Source organism: Tauraco erythrolophus, chromosome 6 (genome assembly GCF_009769465.1).
Source record: "Tauraco erythrolophus isolate bTauEry1 chromosome 6, bTauEry1.pri, whole genome shotgun sequence".
Taxonomy (NCBI): Eukaryota; Metazoa; Chordata; class Aves; order Musophagiformes; family Musophagidae; genus Tauraco; species Tauraco erythrolophus.
The window spans coordinates 46354135-46377771 of record NC_141470.1 but is presented as its reverse complement, the minus strand read 5'-3'; the positions used below and the strand labels follow the sequence as shown (position 1 = coordinate 46377771).

General features: G+C 41.8%; 1 protein-coding gene across 2 annotated transcripts; it reads left to right on the top strand.

Annotated features, from left to right (window-relative positions):
- Positions 1–242: 242 nt before the first annotated feature.
- FBXO33 (F-box protein 33) lies at positions 243–21746 on the top strand. 2 transcript variants are annotated; one of them, XM_086612912.1, is made up of 5 exons: positions 243–567; positions 1435–1949; positions 9102–9212; positions 14758–15443; positions 19353–21746. In XM_086612912.1, exons 1-5 carry the CDS (start codon positions 454–456, stop codon positions 19622–19624), a joined length of 1698 nt encoding a protein of 565 aa, XP_086469038.1. In that variant the 5' UTR covers positions 243–453; the 3' UTR covers positions 19625–21746. The 2 variants fall into 2 exon arrangements, with proteins under 2 accessions (XP_086469038.1, XP_086469040.1); XM_086612914.1 differs by lacking the exon at positions 243–567 and having other exon boundaries at positions 1414–1949.
- The last annotated feature ends 1891 nt before the right edge of the window (positions 21747–23637 follow it).

Below are 23637 nucleotides of genomic sequence, written 5' to 3'. Positions count from 1 at the left end.
CTCAGAGAAAATGGCTAGTCATGGAGTAAAGGGAGAGTGGTGTTTTAGATTTGGTTCTTGATAAATCTTTTTATAACGGGACCCTGTTCTGAATGCAAAGAGGAGCCTGGGCTTTATTTCTCTTATCACATCTTTGGTTCTTTCATGTGTACATTTCTGCACACTCAGATATAACATTGTTATACAAACATTACTCCAAGATACCGGCAGTACTCAATTTTTTATTTCAATAAGGCTTTTAAAATTGTAAAACTTACACGTACAATTGCAATTAACTTCACTTTGATGTCCAGCTTTTCCAGCATCAGTATGTAACAGATTTTTGAATTCTCTCAAAAGTCTGGATGCACAAGAGGAGTTATTTTTCTGCACCTGCAGTTGATGTTGGCACGGGTATTACAAAGCAGGCGAGTTTTAAGAAACAGAGGGAACTAAGATGTGGAGTATTTCCTCATGTATCCCCTCAGGCCCGTATCCAGTTCCGTCACGTGTCGGACTCTCCGTCGCGCCTCGCCTTTCCTGCGCAGTCAGCGCGTTTCCCGTAGCGGCAGCTGGAAGGCTGCTGAGGCGATTTCGGGGGCTGAAAGGCGTACCTGCGCTCAGGCGCGGGCCCCCTCGCTGCCAGCACCCGACACCCTTCCCAGGTTTTCTTCGACGGAAGGCGCCCGGGGCAGGCGCGGCCGGCGGAGGCCCTCCTGCGCCCGCCCCTCGGCAGCGCCCGGCGCTCCCACAGGGACCGGAGGCTGCGGAGCCTCGCCCGGACCCCGCGCCTCCCGCCGCTAGGGCGGAGGAGCCCTTGCGGGGGGAACGGGGCCCGCGCTGACCGGGCGGTTCCTCAGGGCGCCGCGCCGGTGGGCGCCCAGACACCCTCGCCCCTCTCGGCGGCGGAACTGCGCTTCAGCTCGCCGCTCCGGGCTCCGCTGCGAGGCTGGGGCGGAGGCACGCACCGCCCGCCCCGAGGTGTCGGGAGCTCCCGGGCTCCTCCGCAGGACGAGGCGGCGGGGCATAACCGGCCCGTCGCTCCCGGCACGGAAGGGTTAACGGCCAACCCCTCCTCGCAGAGGCGGCTGGACTGGCTCCGCCTGCCAGTCGCCCGGTGGCACGTTCCATTCCCCCCGCGGGGTAATTCCTCCTCCTCCCTCGGCCGCGGCAGGTCTCCTCGCCTCGCAGGAACGGAGCGCGACGCCGCCGGCTGCTCGTTCACACCCCCCCGCCGCGCTACGTGGTAGCGCCTACGCGGCGCCACGCGGGCGGGTCCGTCCCACCTCGCCCCCCCGTTCGCGCCCCTCGCCGCCGCGCTGGGCGGTGGTAGGGCCCGCTCCGCCCCTCGTCCCCCCCCGGCGGCGGCGCGGGTGGTGCGTCCCGGCAGGAGCCGCGTACCGGCCGGCGCCCGCCCCCTCCGCCTTGTCATTGATGTTGTTGTTTTTGTCGCAGGAGCCGGAGGCGAGGCCGGGGCCGCCGCCGCCGCCTGTGGCCGCCGCCGCCGCAGCAGCAGCGGGGCTCGGGCCGGCGCCAGGCATGTCGGTGTGCGGGGAGGCGGTGGGCGCCGGCTCCCTGCCCAGCGAGCTGGTGGTGCACATCTTCTCCTTCCTGGCGGGCCCCGACCGGCTGCGGGCCTCGGCCGCCTGCTCGCACTGGCGAGAGTGCCTCTTCTACCCGGCCCTCTGGCCGCGCCTCCGCCTCAGCCTCCGCGTCTCGCCGGCCGAGCGCCCGCGCCTCGAGTTCCTCATGCGCAAATGCGGCTGGTTCGTCCGCGAGCTCCGCGTACAGTTCGCCGCCGACAACTACCCGAGCGGCGGAGCGGGGGCGGCGGCCGTGGCGGCGGCGGGCGAGGGCGCCGCGGCGGCGGGCGACGGGGAGGCGCCGCCGCTGTGCCCGCGCTGGCTCGACCTGCTGAGGACCTACCTGGAGCTGGTGCTGTGCGTCCTGACCAGCGTCCGCAACAACAGGTACCGCCGCCGGGCCCGGGGGGGAGGGGGCCGCGCCTCGCCCGGCGGGAGCGGGAGGGGAGGGGAGGAGGCAGCGGGGACAGGCGGAGCCCTGAAGCCCCCTGGAGCCGCCCGGGGCTGGGGCTGGGGCCGGGGCCGGCCGTCCCGTCCGCTTCCGCGAGCGGGAGCGACGCCCGCAGCCGGCGACGGCGCCTGTGGGTGACCCGCGGCGGCCGGTCCCTGCGGGGGCTGCGCCTCCGGAATCCCCGCGGGGGGAGAGGCGGGACCCGCGCAGCCGGCCGGGGTAACCCGGTGGGCCTTTCTGCGGCTGCGAGCTGAGTGGGAACGGAGGCGCCCTGCTTCGAAACTACCGAGTTCTTATCCTGTTCTGTAGTTCGGTGGAAAATGCAAACGCGGGCGTTTAGTTGGTAAGTGGCGAGTCCATGTGCCAGACGGATACAGCTGCAATAAGAAAAACTCCTTCATCCCTTTGAAGGAAGGGGGAATGCTGCTGAAATGGAGCAAGTGAGAGCTAGGAGTTTAAATTTGGTGCCTAACAAGGCACCTTTCTAGCTTTAAAATATAAGCCTTACTACGGACAGGCTTTAGACCTCTCACGCATGATGGAAAAATGAGTAATGTGAGAAATTAGCAGGGGGGTTAAAATTGCAGCACTGGTGTTTCTCTGGAGGGAGAGGGATGGAGTACTGCCGCAATAAAATACTTTCACCTTTCTAGCTATGAGAGTTTTTGCTGTGGAAAAGCTGTGCTTTTGTGCCAGCTCTCGTGTTTCCTGCTTAGCTAAGATTTGACTTAGTTTTAACTAGGAGGAGGCGTTTATGTTTGTGTATTGAAAAAAAATACTTCAGATGTAGGACTTTGTCGACCAAATTGAATATAAATGATAGAAATCTTTTCCTCTGCTTTGGACTTAAGATGTGTTTAGATCCTGCTTTTTCACAGACTTACTTTTTGGCAGGTTAGATAATTTCCTCAGGTTGGAGTTCTTTAAAATGGAAATACTTGTGTTCTCTTTATCGTGTGTACGTGTGATCAAGGTAAATGTTTTTTAAAAAGATAATAATCGGATATCCTTAATTAGCCTAACAGGACAGGAAGGTAAAGATATTACAGTTACGTTATGATGTGTTTGGAAAGCCATGCAGATCGTAGGATAGGAAACGGTTAATATTATTTCCCCTCTGTGTGCATATAGCTTCCCCTATCCAGAAGAAGAAAAAAAAAAAAAACAAAACAAAACAACAAACATCTAAGCTGCGAGTATTTCACGGTATCTTTAGGATGAACTACACCTTGAGGATGGCCTTCAGAAAACTGTCTGCAACTGAATCGAGGTCTGGTCACCACCCCTCTTTGGTTCTGGAGGCATTAGAGAGTAGTTTGAGGCCTTCCTTGCTTCGGGATTTTGAACTGCAGCAAGGGAACTTCACATGTAATTCCTGGTTGGTTTGAGATGAACGCAGACGTGCGGTGTGAAGTCTGGCTTTCGGTTCCTCTGCTCTGTTGTGCCCAGCAGGTACTTCCTGTGGTGCGACTGCGGGGGTCGAGTTACAAACCTTCTGAAAGCGGCTCGCTGGTCCCAGCTCACCTTTATCTTAATTTATTTCTTGTCCTGTGAATACTCGTGTGCGAATCATGATCATCTGTCTTGATCGGTCTTTTCTTGCCTTTAAGGAGCGTTTGCATAGCTGTCGAATCTTTAGGAAATACAGCTAATGTCATAAGTGCAAAAAATGCTGAAGTGGTGTTGCTGATTATCTGATCTGAGACAAATACCACTACACGGACTTGGAATTTTAAAATAAATAGTATCTGCGGGAGATGTTGCTTGGAGGTTTCGTAGGAAAAACTAGAATGTTGTAGTTTTTCCTCTGTTTCACTACAACACGAGGCCGTCAAAATTAAATGCGTTGTGAGAAGGCTTTTGGTACGCTTTTTCATTTTGAAAAAGATTAATTCTCCATGGCCTCATCTGAATCTTGTACAAGGACACCTGCTTTCTAAAGTTCTTTTTACAGATTCTGTATGCACAGTGTGGCTCAGGACTGCAGTACAATACTGTGTAGAAGTAGTTGTTTCTCCAGTACCTGTTTTCTGGTAAATTAGTATCATTTCAATGGTAAGCCAGAGGTGAAAAGTTACCGACTTTGATAGGGTTTTGCATTACTGTACTTTCTTGCTGTCTTCAAATCGTTTGCATGCTGCTTTATTGTTTTGAAAAGAATAATGTATGATGGGGGAACACAGGGTCCCTGGTTATTAGAGCAGATTTTTTTTTAATGTGCATTTAAAAAATTGGGGAGAGATTTACGTTAAACACTTGACCTTTTGTTCAGATTTACTTTCTGTATAGACTCCTTTTTTCCCTTGAACAGACAAGGTTTTCAGTTTATTTTGATGTAATTTTTTTCTTGCAAGGTAACTACTGATAACTGATTAGTTTGCACATAGGAAATTGGGTTTTAGCTCTTTAAGCAGTTTTGAGATTTGAAGCAAGGTGAGAAGGAGCATTAATATATGGAAAATTGCTGCTTAGTTCTTACTGTGACCGCATGTCTAAACTGGAGACATTGTCATCTGCCTGATCCTTAGTTTTGTCTGAGGAATGACCAGCATCAAGTCACTTTATTTCTCTGCCTCTGTTTATTCGCCTGTAACTCAAGGATAGCAAACGATTCCTTCTTGTGTTTGCTGTATGCCATTGTACATGGGATAGCTATTGTAATTTGCAAAATAATGGAAACAGCAGCGTTTTTAACTTCTCTAGTGGCTGAACCACTGTAAGTGCATTCCTTTTGGAATTAAGTTTAGAACAGGATGGTTCTTTCATAACTCCTGTCAGCCCTTATGATAGCTTTTTGGCAGAGAAGTTCAAACAACTTCCATCTTATACTTCAGAACTGGGGAGGAAGAAATCTACTTTTGTGAAATGATATGCTGTTTCTAACTGTGTAATCTTGTTGTAGGCTTTTAAATCTATTATTAAACAATACAGTAACACACCCCCCTTTTCCCTTGCAGGAAAAAAAAAAAGTGCTTTAGATGGCTCTAGAATTCCTTGAGGATTTACAATACCACAGGATTTAAGAATAAGTAATGACTAAATGTAATGCAATTTCTAGATGCTCTCTTGCGTACAGGAGAATGATGTGTATTTTTGCTAATAAAGGCCTTTTCTGTACAACATAAAATTGCCAATTTCTAAGCAAATCTGCATGTTAAATCTCTAGAAAAATATTTCGGAGTGACCTTTGCTAATGCTGATGGAATTAAGGAAGTAACTACTTGTCTGCAACTTGTTTTAGAAACAACTGATAATATTCTGACAAGTATTACTACTGGCAGCCAGTTAGCATCCAAAAAGGTACATTCTAGGTCTGCCTCATATTTTAGGTAGAGCTGAAGTTGCCATAAACTTCATTTTGTGGGTGGCAGCATATTACTCCCAAAATACTGCTTTAATAGTGCTGGAACCATGATGAGCTCTTATAATGTATTTAGTTGAAAGGTACTAAAGTAGTGTTTATAGTGATCTGTAACTTTTCCATGAGCTGTTATGACAGTAAGTGAAGCGAAATTACAAAGTATATTATTGCTTGAACAGTTGATGTTCAACTTCCTATTAAAAAAAGGGAGGGAACAGGGACGGTGGGTATAATGTCTGATAGCAATATCAGGAGGGACAATTTGTTTCTTAGTGGCTTTTAAGAAATCCTAATAATCTGTGCTGCCTCAAATTGGTCTTTCAAAACTAAGTTCTGGAAGGCAGGTGGGAGGGTGACAAACTTCTGTGAGTCATTTCAGTGCATAGGGTAGCTAATAAGCAACTGCTGATCATTCAGTAGGAAAATTCTGTGTTCTTTTACGTAACTGAAATCCCAAAGTATGGTATCTCCTCTAGCTGCTTACCAAGGAAGATAGGAAGGCAGTGAGTCCCTCTCCCTTTCCCTTTGCAGTACGTTAATTTGTGTGACTTGTTTGATCTTTGCTGTGAAAACAAAAATGCAGATTGTAGTAGAACTGTGGTGTCTTGGTGAAGCGTGGTATCTGTCTTCGAGTCGCAAAAGAATTGATGCATCACTCAAAACAGTACACTGCATCTATATTTGAGGTTTCCTAATTGCTCTCTTCTATTGGCCTGAGCAGGCAGTTGAAACTGGCAAAAACTAGTATAATAACACAGTCTGTGCCTTGCCACTTTGTTCATGTTGAATGTAAGCAAGGCCATTTTCTTCTTTTTTCATTAAGTGTTCAGAAAGACAGACCAAAACTGACAGTGGAGCCTGGTAACAAGCTTATTGCTTTTAGTATGCTTTTTGAGCTAGTGGGGAATAAATGGTTTAGAAATCTCCCCAAAACACATGTTTTTCTCCAGCTGTGTGTATGTGTAGTACATAGGATTAAGACGCCATTACGACTTGCAGCAAAAGATGATAATTAACTTCTAAATAATTTTATTTAAATAGCAATCACTTCACTAACTCTCTGAAATAAAGATGTGAGCTGAGTGCCATAGAGATTGTATGAGACTGCAAACAGTAGCAAAAATCTAATGTTGTGTCGAACTGTGATCAGATTTCTTGATGGTAATAACTGGGCTGTGAATGGAAAAATAATTGGATGTTTTCATGGTTTAAGTTTTGAGGCGGAGAACTTTTCCATGCATCTCTGTAGCGCATGAAGTGGCGGGGGGATAGATGTAGTGAATGTGTAGGGTGTTAGTAAATGGTGTTTCATGTGTCCTGTAGTTCGGGGGCTCTGAAATGCATACCTGCTACAGTAGCATTCATTATGAGGGTATGAGTAGCACAAAACAAGGCCTGTGTGTGATGTGAATATGCAGATGATTCAAAGTTGTTCTGAAGATTGCATTTTGTCTCTTAGTTCTCAGAATTAAGTTGCCGAGATCAGAAGATAAAAGCTTAATTATAGCGTTGGCTGTCAGCGCTGCCTTTCGCATCAGGTGGAGGTTTCTGCTGCTTTCCCGGTCATACCAGACTGTCTCTTACAGCTTTTTAGGAAAGAAAAGCCCAAAACACTCTCCGTGGTGGTGCCAGTGTCTTCAGATTTCCCTGCCAAGCTTATTCTTCAGTATGATGGGTGCAGAGGAGGGCCACGAAGATGATAAGAGGGCTGGAGCACCTTTCCTATGAGGACAGGCTGAAAGAGTTGGGGCTGTTCAGCCTGGAGAAGAGGAGGCTCCGGGGTGACCTTATAGCGGTCTTCCAGTACCTCAAGGGGGCCTACAAGAAAGATGGGGAGAGGCTGTTCAGGAGGGCCAGCTGTGATAGGACAAGGGGTAATGGTTTTAAAATAGAGGGAGGTAGATTCAGATTGGATATTAGGAAAAAATTTTTTACCATGAGAGTTGTAGAACACTGGAACAGGTTGCCCAGAGAGGTGGTGGATGCTCCATCCCTGGAGACGTTCAAGGCCCGGTTGGATGAGGCCCTGAGCAACCTGATCTAGTTGGAGATATCCCTGTTCCTTGCAGGGGGGTTGGACTAGATGACCTTTGAAGGTCCCTTCCAGCCCTAACGATTCTATGATTCTATGATTCTATGATCAGGCATTATCTTAGTCAGTTTTATAGAACATTGAACATGTGGTCAGGGCTCAGTTTATATTAAAATATCATCAGTACAATAGTCCTGTATTTAAAAGGCTAAATATTAAGTTGTTGGAATTTCTGAAACAGTTCTAAAATCTAGATATTTTGCTCCATTATTGGTCCAACTTGTTATGAAGCTTGTGGGTCTTGCTATTAAGTTGTTGTTCACCTGTGGAAGAAAAGCAGCAGGTACAACAGTGGATACATTTCAGGAAACTCGTGTACAGTTATTGAATACAGGGACTCTAAAACAGGTAAATTATGATTTTTACGATAGATACCAATTACAGACTGCAACTCATACTTACTTAAAAATGTAAAACTTGACTACTTGATACTTCCCCCACCTCCTATTGGTAGAGTATCAGCTCATGCTGTGGAGGTAGTGAGCGGGCACCAGAGCTTCCCTACGCTTGTAATATGCATTGTGATAGTATTGCATTTTCCTCAAAGCTGATCTGAAATATTAGCATATGATTTGTAAGCCAGCAGAAATATTTATGTCACTCACATAGTTGTCAGCCACATCTACTGTTTAAGATGAATTTAACTCATGTATCCCTTTGTGATGAAACTGGAGTTTCTGCCATGTTAATTATCAAGTGCAGACTAGTCTTTGCATGTTAGGAGTAAATCTGATTTACAGCATGTATAAATAAAAAAAATGTTGACCCCAAACTTAGTCAGTTAAAAAAATAAAAGTCTTAAAAGCGCATGCCACACAGCCACACTGAAACTGCAGTCATTTTCATATCTCTTGATCTTTTTTAGGAATAGAAAAAAAAGCAAGTCAGAGAAATAAACTGTACTGGGGAAAGGAAAACTGACTGTCTAGTACAGCGAGTCATGTCTAGCATGAACTTAAGAGGTTTTTCTTTCACTTCTTTTTAGGTATTCCTTCTAAAAATTAAAATTCTATGTCATGGTGCACCACTAATCCTCTTCTGGTCGCTGATGAGAAATATTAGCAGAGCTTCCCCTACTTTAATATAACAGAAATTAGACACTGATCAGGGTGTGGGGAACTTTTGCTTTTCCTGTCTGAGGTTTGTGTTGCCTCAATTGAGGCAGGTTTGGGCTCCCATTTGTAACCCAGCTGCAGTATGTCAGTGCTCAGATAGGGTCGTTTGTGGTTGCGTTCTACTTGGGCATTAAATGCAATGTTAAATGTTAAAAGGATGATATAATCTGTGACATTTAACACACATGTTCCAAGGATTAAAAAGTGCATGAAAGCACTGCTAAAAGTTTTCTTTATGGTCCTGGCCTGCTGAAAATACTGCTGTGGTGACTGAAAACTGGCATTTGCTTTTACAGCTGGATTCAGCAGTTTTTATAGTCCTCTTTCCCTCTATACTTCGGTCTCATTTTTTGTAGTTCCGTATGTGTCTGTATTCCAGGACAGTAGGATGTTTCCCAAAACAGACTACGTGTTCCATGTAACAGTGTGTTCTCTTTGCCTGTGTTTGTCTTATCCAGAATGATTCCTCACAGTTTTTTAAGTTTGTGTACAGATTCCTTTTTATTGTGTCGTTTCACAGGAACCTCCAGAAGTTAAGTCTCTTTGGGGATATAAGCATTCTGCAGCAACATGGAAGTATATCAAATACATACCTCGGCAAGGTTGACCCTGATGGCAAGAAGATTAAGCAGTAAGTTATATTTGTAAAATATCAAATACATTAAAATAATGAAAACAGATAACAGATTTTCATGCCTGAAATACACAGCTGAGAAAGCTTTAAGTTTTTTAATAGGATGAGAATCTAAATTCTTAAATTGAGTTGATTTCTGTTCCTACTATTTAAATGAAGTAGTCTGGTTTTGTGGCTTTTTTTCTTCCCTTCTCAGCAGGGTGAGAATCCTTTCTTTCCTCTTTTCATTGTGTTCTAGAAACAATATTATGTTAATGGCACAAAAGGGGAGGAGGGATGGGGGATTGTTACCAGCACCTCTACTACTGCTGTACATGAAAAAATCAGAAAAGGAAGTAATCTGTTGTATTTCAGAAGAATTGAGGACATAGCAAATAAACTTGAAAGAGAACATAAGCACAAATGATTTATTTCAAGTTGCATCTCAAAGCTAGATTATGTATGTGCAGAATTGCTGGAAGAGCATAGCTCATAATGTACTTGTTTAGTTCAGAGGTATGTTTTAGCTTGCCATAATTACATTATGGTACGGTCGTTGAATACTTATAATCAGAATATCTAGTTCTTCTTTGGATAAGGTTAAATACAGTGTAAAAAGCTACTGGTAAGAAGCTACTGACTTCTGGACTAAATTACCACAGGAGTGATGCCAAGTTAACTATTTTAGTGTTTCTGCCAAAACTTTCCGTATAGATAAAACCCGAATACCACCATTGTAATTTATGTCTGTCTAAACATCTTTCTCCCAGTAGCTTGGGAGTGGAATAAGTACAGCCTCTCTAGATCTTTACTTTTATTTTTGGAAGTAGTTTTAGAGCTCAAGTAGGTATATTACCAGATCAATGTATGTGTGAACGCAACTATCGAACTAAATGTTCGGTCCTGACTTAGATTTGCAAAACAGTGCGGATACAGATGTGTGTCACATGCTGTGTCTTTGTTATCCATTATGCTTTGAATGCAGAACTTAGAGCAATTTAGGATTTATTTAACATATGTACTGTAGTACTGTGTGCAGGTAAAAGACTGATTCAGTAAAAGCTCCTTTTTTCCATATCCTTTGTTGTGAAAACGTAAATATATAATCATGTCTTTGCCAAGTAGCTTAGAGAGCCATCTAGGCAGATGTTTACTCAGCTGAGGAAAATTTAAAAGAAATAACAAAATAAGTATGCATATTTCAGTCATAAACCATTCAAAACTCATTATCTAGTTTGAAGTTGATCTTTTAGGTAAATAGTGACCTTTGCACATTTTGAAATGAGCAAATAAATGCTACCTCTTTTGTTTGGTTGGTTTTGGTGTATGGTGTTTTTGTTTGTTTGTTTTTCTAGAATAAACCAAATGTATTTGGGACCTGCTAGTCCTCTTCTAAATTATTCATCAACACCAGCAGAAGGTTTACTTCAGGAAGTAAATCTTTATGGCTCCTTAGTCTTGTCTTTTGCAGTTGGGGCTTGCATCAGCTGAGTTGCAAAACATGGGTACTGATAGCTAACACTGAAAGATATTTAGCAACCTTTGGAGACAGTGTTATTGGTTGTTGAGGATTTTTGGAACCCGTATGGTGATAAACTTTACTAGCTGTTTCAGGAACTTCCTGTAATTAAAGTGGTCAAGGAAGAAAAAGCGATGCTTCCTGAAGTCCGTAACGTTGAGCTGGGTGTAACAGACCATGGGTGAAATCTCAGCTAGCACAGAACTGTTAGGATGTTCTCCCAGCTTCAGGTTAAGGGTTGCTCTGAGTGAGAGGAGGCTTTGGATTGTGTTTTCAAAAATGTACATTTGCAGTGATCAGCATGGGTTTGTAATGCTTGTTCTTTTTCTGTATAGCATGTGTCCCTGGTTACTTTCTAAAATTCCCTTTACAACTCAGTTCCTTAGTGTTGGGAAGCTCAGCGTAAATGACACGTTTGTGTTCAGTTGAACAAAGAGTAGTCGTTTAAAATTTTGGATCTCTGAAATCTACTTTCTGTGATTGATCCGTGTGGTTCAGATAGTTTGGTTTCCAAAAGAACCAGTTTAGCCTCTGTGATTAAACAAAATGTTTTGATTGATGGTCTTTAATTAAACAAATAGGCTCCATATGGACCTTAGTAATATGTTTGCTCCCTGTCCAGAGCCATCAATGTGCTTCAGCACTGGTCAGGACTGGTTTTGGGGCTTAAACAGTAACTCATCTTGTCTAGTTAGGCTTTGGTCTGTCCTCTGGCTGAAAGCACCATTTGGGGCATTAATTGTGTTAGAAATTTATTTTGAGCTTTTTATTTTTTAAATAGTTTGCTCCAGTGTGATCAATTGTAGGTTTCAGGTAGATGGTGAACATCCCATGATTGCTGCTTACAGGGAGTAAAGGGGACTCATTAAAAGTCTCCTTTACTAGTGATGCCCTAACAGTTGCTTTCTTGGATGTGCTGAGCTCTGCTTATGTTTTGTGTTGTACTTACTAAACCATGCTTAAATTTTAGTTTAGGTGAGCTTTAAGATAACTGTGTGTAAGTTAGGATAAATGTTGTAATATACGTTAGGCAGTTGAAGTAAAAGTTAATATGATAACAGGTAGATGTTAATTCCCAAGGATTCACTCTTTACGTCTAAATTCCTAGAATATAGTTCAAGCTATTTTTGCAGACTCCAGTTAGATGCAGTCTGTTTAGGAAATACAGGATGTGCATAAGAATTTGTAGGGGAGGAAAAACCTCGTCAGGGTGTTTGAAAAATTTGTTTGAAATATGTTAAAATAACGGCTTGTGGTTTATATTGTGCTTCCTGTCTGGCCTTATATAAAGCAGATATAAAAAACTGTCCAAAAGTGATAGCTGTTAAATACTCCCTATTGACATGTTTGATCTCTTTTTATTAAATTGGCAAAGAACTGAGGAAAGCTTTCTTAGGACCTACAGGTTGGTAGATTATTGGCACAAATCTAAATACTTGTATGAATACTTTAGTGCTTGCAATAAAAAGTTGATGTTAAATCAGTATATCTCTTTTTTTTTTTTTTCATTAAATCAGTATCTCTTTTTAAAAAAGTTCAGTGCAATTCCCATAGAGGAGAAAACACCCTACAGCTGCAGAGTTCTGCAAGTGTCATATTTCTTTTCATTAGGTTGTGTGAGTACTAGAACAGTACTCTTCTAAGCTTAGATGTTTAAGTTGTATCAGAAGCACATTTTAAACAGATTTTTATTGCAGTGAGGCATATAGATGGTAGTTCTACTGAGCATCTCAAAATTGATCTGTCATCTTTTCAGTTGTTCTGTAAAATGTTACAAGCACTATTAAGATTGACTACTTGGACTATTACAAAAGAATTCTACTGTTGCTGCAACCATTACAGCACCTTTCCTGGATGTGAATGGTGAGAGGGGAGGAGGGAAGTCTTTGTTCACTGGAAGAAATTAAAGGCTCCTGTGGTAGAACCTTTTTCTTTGGGGCATTGTCAGAGAATCTGCCTTCAATTTAAGCATTGACAGGAATAATTATGAAACAAACATTACCAGAATCAAACAGGGCTCATCTGAACTGTAACAAGAATTTAGAAATAAAATAGTAAAACTTCATTATCTATGACTCTCGACCTGTTGTTTAAAACTGTTTTGTGTTGCAGTTGCCAGTCCTGAGTTAAAAAAAAAAAAAAAAAAAAAATTCAGAGGAGATCTGGAATAACTGAAGTCTTTAAACCTGATGACTGTACTAGGCAAAACCTTAGCAATTATTCTGAGATGTATAATAGATAAATACAATAACCACACCAACCTTTTCACTTACAAAGAGAAGTCAGGCCTTGCAAACCCAGTACTACATTCTTAGGTGAAGGAAGAAAGCACATGCAGGCAAGGGAGAGGATGAATAAGGATTTGCAGAGGGAGAGGCTGAATAAGGATTGATCTTTTGACTTTCTTACAACAGAAGGATTATGGGGCATTAAAGGTAGTAAGTGACAGGTTCAGAGCAAGCAAGAAGAGGGGGAATTGCACTGCAGAGATCTCTATTATTGGATGTTACAGTTACCAAAAGCTTACTTGGCTCAAAGAGGAAGCTGAATAAATTTGTAGAAGTGAGGTCCCTGAGGGTTACTAGATTCAGAAAGCCACTTCTGGTTCAGGGGGTCTGAGCCACACATTTTTAGAAACTAGGGAGATATTGGAGAAATATCTCTATGTGCTTCCCTTGTTCTGTTGCACTTCTTAAGACACTTGTGTTTCTCTGCTGTTAGGATACTGGGCTAAATAATAAGCCTTTAGTTTTGTCTGTACATTATCTCGGTAAAGATATGTGGATGAGAGTAATAACTTTGTAACATTATTTTGCTAGATATATAAAGTATACAGAACTCATATAACAATAAAGGAAAAAGTGTTCAATGCAAAATATTACCTGATTTGAGGCACAAAGATTTCTGCTAATTTTGTACTGGAGTTGTTTACTTCTTACTTCTTGACATTTCATGAAACTGTCATAGCCTGGCTCAACTGCTTCCCTTAAATGCTCATCTTTCCTTCTGGCTGACCAGGGTTTGAGATCAAATGCTCATCTACATGTGCATGTGCTCAAAGAATACTTGTCATTTGGGTGGGAGGACTCTTTTTGGCCTTAGCAGCTGTGAGATGAATACTGGAAAAATATTTATTTGGAGAGAGTTTGTAGAGTTTGACTGAACTATTTGAATTTAGTTTTCAAAATCTTATCTTAAAATACTTTTATTGCTGCTTTGAATTAAATATCGAACTTAAAGAGCATCCCTTCATTAAAAAAAATAAAGGAGTAGGAGAGGTGGGATGCATCAGAATAAGTGCATAATTATCATGCAGTGTGATAAATATAATGAGGATTCTGGTAGTGCCAGAATCATCTAGCACTGATAATCTGAGATGGAAATGTTACCAGGTCCAAGTTGTTTTGGTAAAACTTGAACAACTTGCTGACACTTGAAAATCCAATCAGCTGTACATTCATAATTATTTATAGAATCTTCTTCTATGTTTGTTCTTTACCCTTTAATGAGCAAAGTTAAGCATGTCGTTTCAGATCATTCTAACTTACGCTCAAAGTCAAGTTTCTGCAACCTTTCATTGAAAATGACTTTTTTTTTCCGTATTGAATTTGCAGTTCTGGAGAGGTTGGCAAATATGAAAAGCTGTTTTAAAAAACAAGAGCTGTGTTTTAAAAGCATTACAGGTTTTCTTATTTGCATAACCTTAAAATGTATGTGGGAGGGTGTTAAATACGTGCTGGAAAATACATTAAATGAAGGTTCATAGTGTGCCACTGTTTTTGAAAGACAAAGTATGTAATTTTTTCTTGAGATAGTTTACAATTTTAACCTTTTAAATGCAGTGAAGCTTAAATTGCTGTGGGAGGTCTGCAGAGTTATGTTCTAACATTTATACTTCACAAGAACCATAATAATAGCACCTTCCTGCAGAATAAGGCCATAAATGAAAGAAGAATAATACTTGAACGAAAAAATAGAATGGTATGCAATCGGTAAGACTAAACCGTGTTTAATAGGATCATTGTCTGTTTTGTTTACTTGCAGAATACAACAGCTGTTTGAAGAGATATTAGGCAATAGCAGGCAATTGAAATGGCTGTCTTGTGGGTTTATGCTGCAAATAGTAACTCCCACATCATTGTCCTCCTTATCAAACCCCATAGCCAACACCATGGAACATCTGAGCTTATTGGACAACCACATCCCTGGTAATACCACTCTTATCACTGCAGTTGAATTGGAGCGCTTTGTGAATCTGCGTTCGCTTGCTTTGGATTTCTGTGATTTTACAGCTGAAATGGCAAGAGTCCTGGCTGACAGCAACCATGTGCCTTTGCATCGACTGTCCCTCCTGGTCCACAGTGTTTCCATAATGCACAAGTCATTGGACAGTATGCCAGAAGATGAGAATTGGAAGGCGCTGACTCGCAACAGCACTAATCTTCGGGTCTATATAATGGCTTTTGATGTCAAGAGCGATGATATGTTAAGGATTCTTAAGCCCAGTATCCCCCTAGAGAGGATTCACTTTGACAGCTACATCACTTGTGTTTCAGGGGCTGTTGTTGACCTCATATCCAGGCAGTATGACAAGTTCCTCACTCATTTTATACTAATGAATGATGTGATAGATATGTCTGGCTTCCCAGATCTTAGCGACAACCGGAATGAAGATCCACTTGTCTTATTAGCCTGGAGGTGCACAAGACTGTCTCTTCTAGCTGTTCATGGTAGGTAACACATTGCATGGGAATCGTATGTGACTTTGAAATACGTAGGACGCTTCAGCCTTTCTAATCATAATGTGTTTTAGTAGAGTGGTGTTCAAAAGGCTGCTGCACAGATGCTGTACATGCTCTTGTACCTTATACTGGTATTTTCATCTTTGAAAATATGAAGGTGTTTATTGTGTATGAGTTCTGAAGATATTTGTAGCTTATTGACTTAACTGTTGAGACGTCACATAGAATTTTATGAGACTGCTCACAGAAACGGGGATGGCTTAAGAATTGAGCATTCCAGGAGGCTTGTCCTGAAAGTGGTCTGCACTCCGTGCACGTTCCACCGAGTGGCTGGTTATGTGAACATCAACACTGGAAACATTTGCTGTTTGACTGTGAGCTCATATGCTGGCAAGATTAGATGATTGTGCTTCCTGTTTGCAAATAACATGGGTTAAGTGCCCCAAGGCTGAAGGGAGGAAGTCTGTTAACAGTTTGCTAAGACTTTGCCAGCAGATGAAGGCTGAAAATTACAACGTAGAGGAGGTCGCCTTGCTGAGTGTGTTAATTTCACCAGTAGTGCCAGAGCTACGTTTATCTCACCTATTTCTGTGCCATATAATTGCAGATTAAAAAAAAAAAAAGTGGGCGTTTGTATTCAGCTCTGTCATCAGTAGAGTACTTGCTAGAAGTTACAGTTGTTTGGCAAATTTTAAGGCACCTGAAACTGAAATAATGCAGAATAATTCTTTTTTGTTTGTGCTGGAATCAGCTTACCAAGAGAAAGTTTGCGGATGCATGAAGGAGTTAAGCGATGCCTCTGAATTGTGTTGCATAAGAATGAATGCCCATTTCCTCAGACTGCTTGGGGGAGTAAGTCTCCAGTGGTTCAGCACAAACAGGAGAGACTTTCACCAGTGAAGGTTATACATTCAGATTTCCATTGGTTGAAGTCAGAAGGTCCTGCTGTATTTGCTAGAAGTTGTTTTTTCTGCTGTCTTCTACTGAAAAATCATAGGGAGGAAAAAAAAAAAAATCCATTCAACTGTCTTTCCTTTGTAGTTTCCAGGTCTGACAGATTTTGGATACTGACAACAACGCCTTACCACTCTAAACGTGGATTTTAGCAGTTTCTTTTAGTATTTGCATCCAAGTTTGAGGACCTTTTGAAAAAAAAATAAATAGTAAAATTATTTGCTGCCTTAAATTATCCTCCTACTACAGAGAAGTCCTCTAATATGTTAATCTAAACTTAAAAAAAAGTGAAATATCTGAACATAAGATAGCAAATGTGTCATTTAATACCAGCGCATGTCTGTTGAGTAAAAGGTAGTAGTCTGTGCAGAGTATTGGGAAAGCAAATGCCTTCTACAGTTCTGTCTAGCAAATAGTTGTTGCTCCATCTTCTTTCTGTGGAGAGATGCCGTGTATACCTGGGGGAGAGAATGGCCAAACACCACTCTTGCTCTCATGTTGGGGCTCAGATTTTTTTTCCCGTCCTTGCAGCAGAAGCTAGCTAAGCTGATCTTTTTTAAGCTGTGACTATGACTTCTCTAGTACCACAGCATAAGCGTCTTTCTTCTAGAGTTGCAAATGTGAGAAAACATGACTAGGAAGAAAGATCTAGAACGCTGTGATGCTTCAGTCAGCGTCTTATCCTCACGCTTGTATTTTCTGAGGTTTACCAAATAATGGGTTTTGGCTCCACTTGCCATTTTTTTCATGATATTATCAAGCTTCTTTCAGGAAAAAATGTTAGTTTTGTTCAAGATACCATAATTTGCTTTATATGTGTTCAGGTTTCTTCTCCTGATTTTTCTTCAGTTTCCAATACTTATCAAGTTTTTTTTGTTTTTCCCTCTTTTGCTATTAGTTTGCTCTGAAAAAGGCTTTGATTTACATATAGTTTTGACTGCCACTTGTCACTGACCAAAAGAGGAGAGGCAAACATACACTAAGGACACTCTTTTCCTTGGGTGCCTCAAGATCTCTTCCGTCTCTTGTGGGAAGTCATCTTCAGGAGCAGAGGAAAGCTGACTGAAGAATATTAAATATATTCTTGCAGAATGAAGGAAGAGCGTGAAGAGCGTGTGGTCATTCGGGATGGGATGGGGACAGTAGGATAGTCAGAGTGGTGTGATCTGGCACTGTGAATAAAAAGCACAGCCCATCTATGGGAGTTGAAGCCCTTTTTAATTTTTTTTTAATTATTTTTTATTCCCTCCTTAAGAGAAGGACTCTTTGTGTGGATTTTCAAGACTTTGTATTGTAAACATATTGTGTAACCTATGAGATTCTCAGTTCTACTCTGTCCGTAAGCAAAACTAAAGTTGAAATTTTTACTAGCAGGAAAAAACAATTTATGGTGCTCCCCATGGTGAATTTGTTGTTCAGTGATACTTGTGGTGAATTGATCGTTCCCAGTTACCTTTGAATACTTCATCTGGACAGAGGCATTTTGGCTACTGGAAGGTTACTGAGAAGCTTCAGGCAAAACTTTTCAAAGGAGAGTTAATTTAAAATGAGATTAAGTTAAGAATAAGATGGTTCTTCTGGAGCATAGAAGATCTGACTGTGAAAAGTTACAGCAAAGGATGGTACAGGGGACTTAACTGCAGTTGTCGTTCCCTTTATTCTTTCACTTTCTGTCCAAGATTTCTGTAGTAAGTTCCTTTGTGATCAAGATAACTGCAAAGTGTTGTGAGCCGCTTCAAATCCTGATAGGGGAGTGTCATCGTACAGGTGGAATTTTCCATTGGGCTTAATGTCTTACAGCCTTACTCACAGCTAGTGGACAGCTGTGCTGAAGGTGAAGCATCAGCCGATGAAAGTCGTGGGAATTAATGCATTCCTAATGGTTAATATACCAGAAATGAGCCATGCAAATGTGTGCAGGCTTTATTGAAAACCTACCCTGAGCAACATATTTACCGGAAACCTTAGAGACAAACAGTAGGAAAAAGTGAAAGAAAACAGAATGAAGAATTCTTCTTTATTTATTACTTTGACATCAGTTTTCTTCTTTCTTTAACTAGCTGTCAGGTTTTGATTCGTTGTGATGTAGAGCGTGTTAACTGCATTGCTGAAGACCAAACCACAGTTAATTTTTATTTCTCAGCAGCTTAACGTTCCCAGTTCAAATACTGTGCAGACTGCAGCTTTACTTGGAATCTAAGTGAGCATCTCACCAAGAGGCTTAGCACCTGTGAGAATGATGATGAAGGCAGAAATGAGCCTTTCCTTGCAATGAAAGGGCTGACTTGGCAGAGCTCCCAAAAAGGGAAGTTCTCAGCTGGTCTGTGGTTTGCATCTGAATAAGGAGGAGCTCGGCATTTGCCTTAGCCGGGGTACAGAAAGCTAGCAGGTAACTGGGCAGAAGGTGTTTGTAAAGAGGGATGCCAGTATACATTAATGGGAAGAGAGGGAAGCTTTTATGCTGGTGTGAGCTATTTTAAGTCTACCTCTAATGCAACCAAAGCAAACTTCAGTTTTTTTTCTAGAACAAGCACAGTCTTAAACCAGTCCTTTCTATGCATTCACTTAAAATAATTGATTACTCACTTTTTAATTGTATTTATTTATACTAAGCAGTAGATCACAGGAGGCTTGAAATTGTAGATATAGCTTAACTTGGAGTAAAGAAAACCCACTTTTCTACAAATGGTGAAAAAATTAGATCTAGGAAAGCTTGGTCAAACTACCTGAAATGTTTTTGATAGCTTCCTTATTCAGAATATAAACTGGGGCTTTACCACTTGCAATGAAAAAAATAAAAAAAGGTGTAGAGGAATTCTGTCAGATGGAAGATGACAAAATAGGTTGGGAAGGATGTTGGGGTGCTCTGGTATCTAGTACTTCAGTAAAGAAATGCCTTGTAGAAAAATGACAGAGTAACTTTCTTCTTTTTTGCCCCTCTAGGTTACACAGTTTGGGCTCATAATCTTATAGCAATTGCTCGTCTTCGTGGCTCTGACCTGAAAGTTCTGGAAGTCACAGAAGAAAGCATCGATTTTGACCAAGGAGAACTGGCTGATCAGGATGTGGATCCAGTACACAATCTCATTGAGCAAGTATCTCTCGGATTGGGTCGACCTTGGCACGCAGTCATGGACATAGAGCTGCTCAGCGTCTTCACTGAGCCAACTCGTCACTTCTACAGAGAGATGCAAAGCTTCAGTGAAGGCATTTAGCTCCTTATTTACAATTCCTGTGGTTACATATGCAAGTAGGGTCCTGTTATGTTTTTTCAGTAGTGTGAATTAACCCCTTTTGTGTTGTGTTTAATCAGTATTAGCTATATAGAATTATATATGTGTATTCTACTTCTTGATCAAAGAACGTAGTCGGGTATTGGTTTAGAAGCTGAAAGTGGCAGTGTTTAGGGTTTTCACGGTTAATGGACTTGTCTACCAAACCTTACAGAGATACAGCCAAAGGCTGTCTGAGGTTGCTGGCTAACTTTACTTTTGTTGAGTAACTGCGTTTTGAATTATTTTACTATTATATCGGAGTTCTGTGCTCAGGAGCCGCCTCTTTTTAATACCCATATCCATAGCCCAGTGGATTTCTGTGCTGTCATTGTGTGCTTAATCTAGTAGCATGCTACTTAATAGGCTTAAAGGAGAAGTCTGTCCAGGGCTGTTCATTGTAAGACTCTCACCTTGCTTTATTTCATGTGCGGATTCTGAAGCATGACTTAACTACCGTTCTCAGCTTTTCTTAGCTGTTAGGCAGCGGTGTGAAACACTAGCTTTTCAGGTACCTGCACTTAACAGATTCACTCCATAAACTGTAGTCTTTTGGATTCTTTGCAAACTCCGCCTCCTTTATTCTCATGTTCTGTCATCTTCCTTAAAAGTTAGCTTTGGGCCAAAGTTTAGAAGGAAAAAAAAAAAACAAGAACGTGCACTCCGATGAGGTGAAAACATAACAGTGAAGACTTCAGTACAAAGGTATACACCTGCAAACAAACATTAGTCGTGAAATCCCTAGCAACCAAGTCACTGGATTTTCTCTGTCAGCGCCTGTGTCAGCTGCCAAAGAATAGATTAAAAACGAAGAAGTGCCCACATGCTGGCAGGGGCAGGCCAACTTTTGGCCAGCCAGATACTGCTAGATTGTAATATATAAGGTCGAATTTCGACCTGTGGTACACAGCTGTGCTGTGGCTCAGTCAGCAACCTCAGAACTCTTAACAAACATGCACCTGTTTCACTGTGAATAGTGAATGTAAAGGAAGGAAAGGAAACAAATACAAAGCTTGTTCTATCACAGGTATGAGCTGCTATGATGCATGAAGAACATTCCATGAAGTATGTTTTAAAATCTTGTTATATCTGAGAGGCTTTAAAAGCCGATTTAACTGTTTCAGGGCAACCGCGGTACAGACGTGGTCTCTGTGAGACTTCCACCTGACCCCAGTTTTAAGTGGTACGAATGTTGTGCATTTAATGTTTAAAGGACAGTCTGCAATAATAAAGTAAGTGGCCAACGTGGGTGCCCAGCAGTGCTGAGACCTGGCTGCTATATTGTAAGCTTTGGAAAACACAATTTATGCAACAGATGTCCAGATATGATTCTATTTATGGAAAAAGTTTATATGTGTTTTACAAATGGTTTTACCATCTTATATTAAAATGACCTTTTGACAGGTGTGCGCTGTTTTGTCTCCAGTGAGCACATACCATGCGGATTTTATATGTACATCAGTAGAGTGAATCCACTGGCACAGTGTGTGTATATGCCAGATGTGGTGAGATTTTATCTTATAAATGTGATCAGATAAAAAAAAACCCTCTCTGACAGAAGATGTAAGGAAACCAGCTGAGTGTTTGAATTGATGACTGATGTTGTATGGTTTATGTTAAATGTATATTCTTTTAATCAATTAATAAAACATTAAAAATTGATCGCTGTATAAAATACTTTATTGTATCAGCATGAAGATTTTTAGAATTAAAAAGCAACATCGTTCATAAGCTGTGTGTAACTGGTAGCTCCCATTGTGTTTAGGTCAACAAAAGAGTCTAAAGTCGTACAGTATTTTTTTTTTAATTTGGCTGAATTCTGTCAACACTTTTGGGGAGGGTGGAGGAAGGGGAAGGGTATTTTGCTAAAGATCAGGCTATCAGACCAGTTAGCACAAACTATATCATGATATGACTTACTAGACTGATACAGTAAACTGTGGATTGTAGAATATAGAAGACTATTTTTGAGAAATTCCTGCGTCCATTGCAATTGCTTAAATCAAAATCTAATGTGCTCAAGAAAAATGTGTAGTACTTCTTTGGTGTCCCACTATTAAATAGATGATGATTACCTGCAATGCTTCGGTTTGACGTTTTATCCGTACCCAAGAGTACGTAGCTGTGCATTCTGAATGAAAACTGCAAGTGTCTGGTAAGCTGTCGAAGAGCTACCCTGCCCTGCAGTGGCTGACTGTGCTGTGAGAATTGTTGGAATGGCTGCTCAGTGTGTGCGTGCCAAGCATGGATTTAATTTGAGCTTCTGAACTTCATTTTAGGATACTCCAAACCACTACCAAGTGCGAGAATCACACTGCTTGTTGTTTAAGCAGTCTCCTAGATTTTCTAGATTTGGTAACCAACATCCTTTACTAACCTACTGGGCCCCCAACATGAGAAGGACATGGAGCTGTTGGAGAGGGTCCAGAGGAGGGCTACAAAGATGATCCGATGGCTGGAGCACCTTTTCTATGAAGACAGGCGGAGTTGGGGTTGTTCAGCCTGGAGAAGAGAAGGCTCTGGGGATACCCTCTAGCAGCCTTCCAGCACCTGAAAGGTGCCTACAAGAAAGCTGGAGAGGGACTTTTTACAAGGGTATGTAGTGATAGGACAAGGGGTGATGGCTTTAAAGGGAAAGAGTAGATTTAGATTCGATCTAAGAAAGGAATTTTTCACTCTTGAGGGTAGTGAAGTGCTGAAACAGGTTGCCCAGAGAAGTTGTGGATGCCCCATTCCTGGAAGTGTTGAAGGCCAGCTCGGATGAGACTTTGAGCAACCTGGTGTAGTGGAAGATGTGTGTGCCTGTGGCAGGGGGGTTGGAACTGGATGATCTTTAAGATCCCTTCCAAACCAAACTGTTCTATGATTCTGTACTGAAGAGATGCAATGGGTAATAAAGATAAGGTAAATACTGGAACATGAAAAGCTGTAACTGCCAAGTGAAATAACTTCTCTGCAGTTCCTCTCGGTGCATTTTGGGGCTCAGCCTCAGGAGGGAGGTTTATGTAGCAGATAAATCTGATAGGGATTGTTCAGTATCATCTAGACCTTAAATCTGATCATAAAGTGATCAGGATTTCTGGCTTTTTCTGTGCAACTTCCTGAAGCAAATGCTTTGAGTTCAAGCAGAGTTCCAGGATGTTAATTTTATCTCTGTGAACTATTGTGTTTTTCTGGATAACTGTCTTAACGCAGTTGGGAAGTAACTTGTTTATCTTTCTGTTACATAAATGCATTTCCCTATTTAGACTAACCTATTTTCTGCTTTGTTTTTAAGTAACTTAATCTTGAAAGGTTAGATAAGGAGCAGGAGAAACAGGCCACTTACCTATGGTACCGACGTGCAGGCGTTCCAGTTGCTGCAGTCCTGGCTGCAGCGTTTGGAACAGGTGGTACCAATGGATGTCTGTTGTTGGTACTGATGTTTTCCATAGTCTTAAGACTAATAACCGAGTATGGATTGTGCTCCAGGTATGAAGTCAATGTACTTCCTGCGTACAGACTGTTTTAGGGAGTCTAGTAAGGCATGAGTGTGTGGTGAAGCCCAGGCCTTGGGCAGTGTTGGAGAAATACACCAACCTCTGATTGTTCTGTTGTCTTAGAAATAAATGAAAGTTGGGTTTGTTGTTTGTATTTTTAATAATAATCTGAATTAGTGATACCAGTGTTAGAAAACTAAGGTGGTCCTGATGTGGAAAGTGCATTTGTATTTGGAGTGGGGCCTTACAAACTATGTGAAATTGAGTTTGTATAATCCCAAATGAGATTTAACTATTTTTTTTCTTTTTCCTAAAGAGACAGCAATGTCAAGTTAGTCTTGCTGCAGTCTAGATTTAGCACCAGGAACTTGGAACACAAGCCCTGAATTGTTAAAACTGGATTGCATTTTCTTTTGGGAGGGAAGAGGGACTTCCCCATGTACGTGCTTGTGTGACTCTTCTCAGTTAAACACACCA

Coding starts and splice junctions, on each gene's coding strand:
- FBXO33 (XM_086612912.1), top strand. CDS start 454: ATGTATCCCCTCAGGCCCGTATCCAGTTCCGTCACGTGTCGGACTCTC. Junction 9,213..14,757: donor GATGGCAAGAAGATTAAGCA/GTAAGTTATATT, acceptor GTTTACTTGCAG/AATACAACAGCTGTTTGAAG. Junction 15,444..19,352: donor GTCTCTTCTAGCTGTTCATG/GTAGGTAACACA, acceptor TTGCCCCTCTAG/GTTACACAGTTTGGGCTCAT.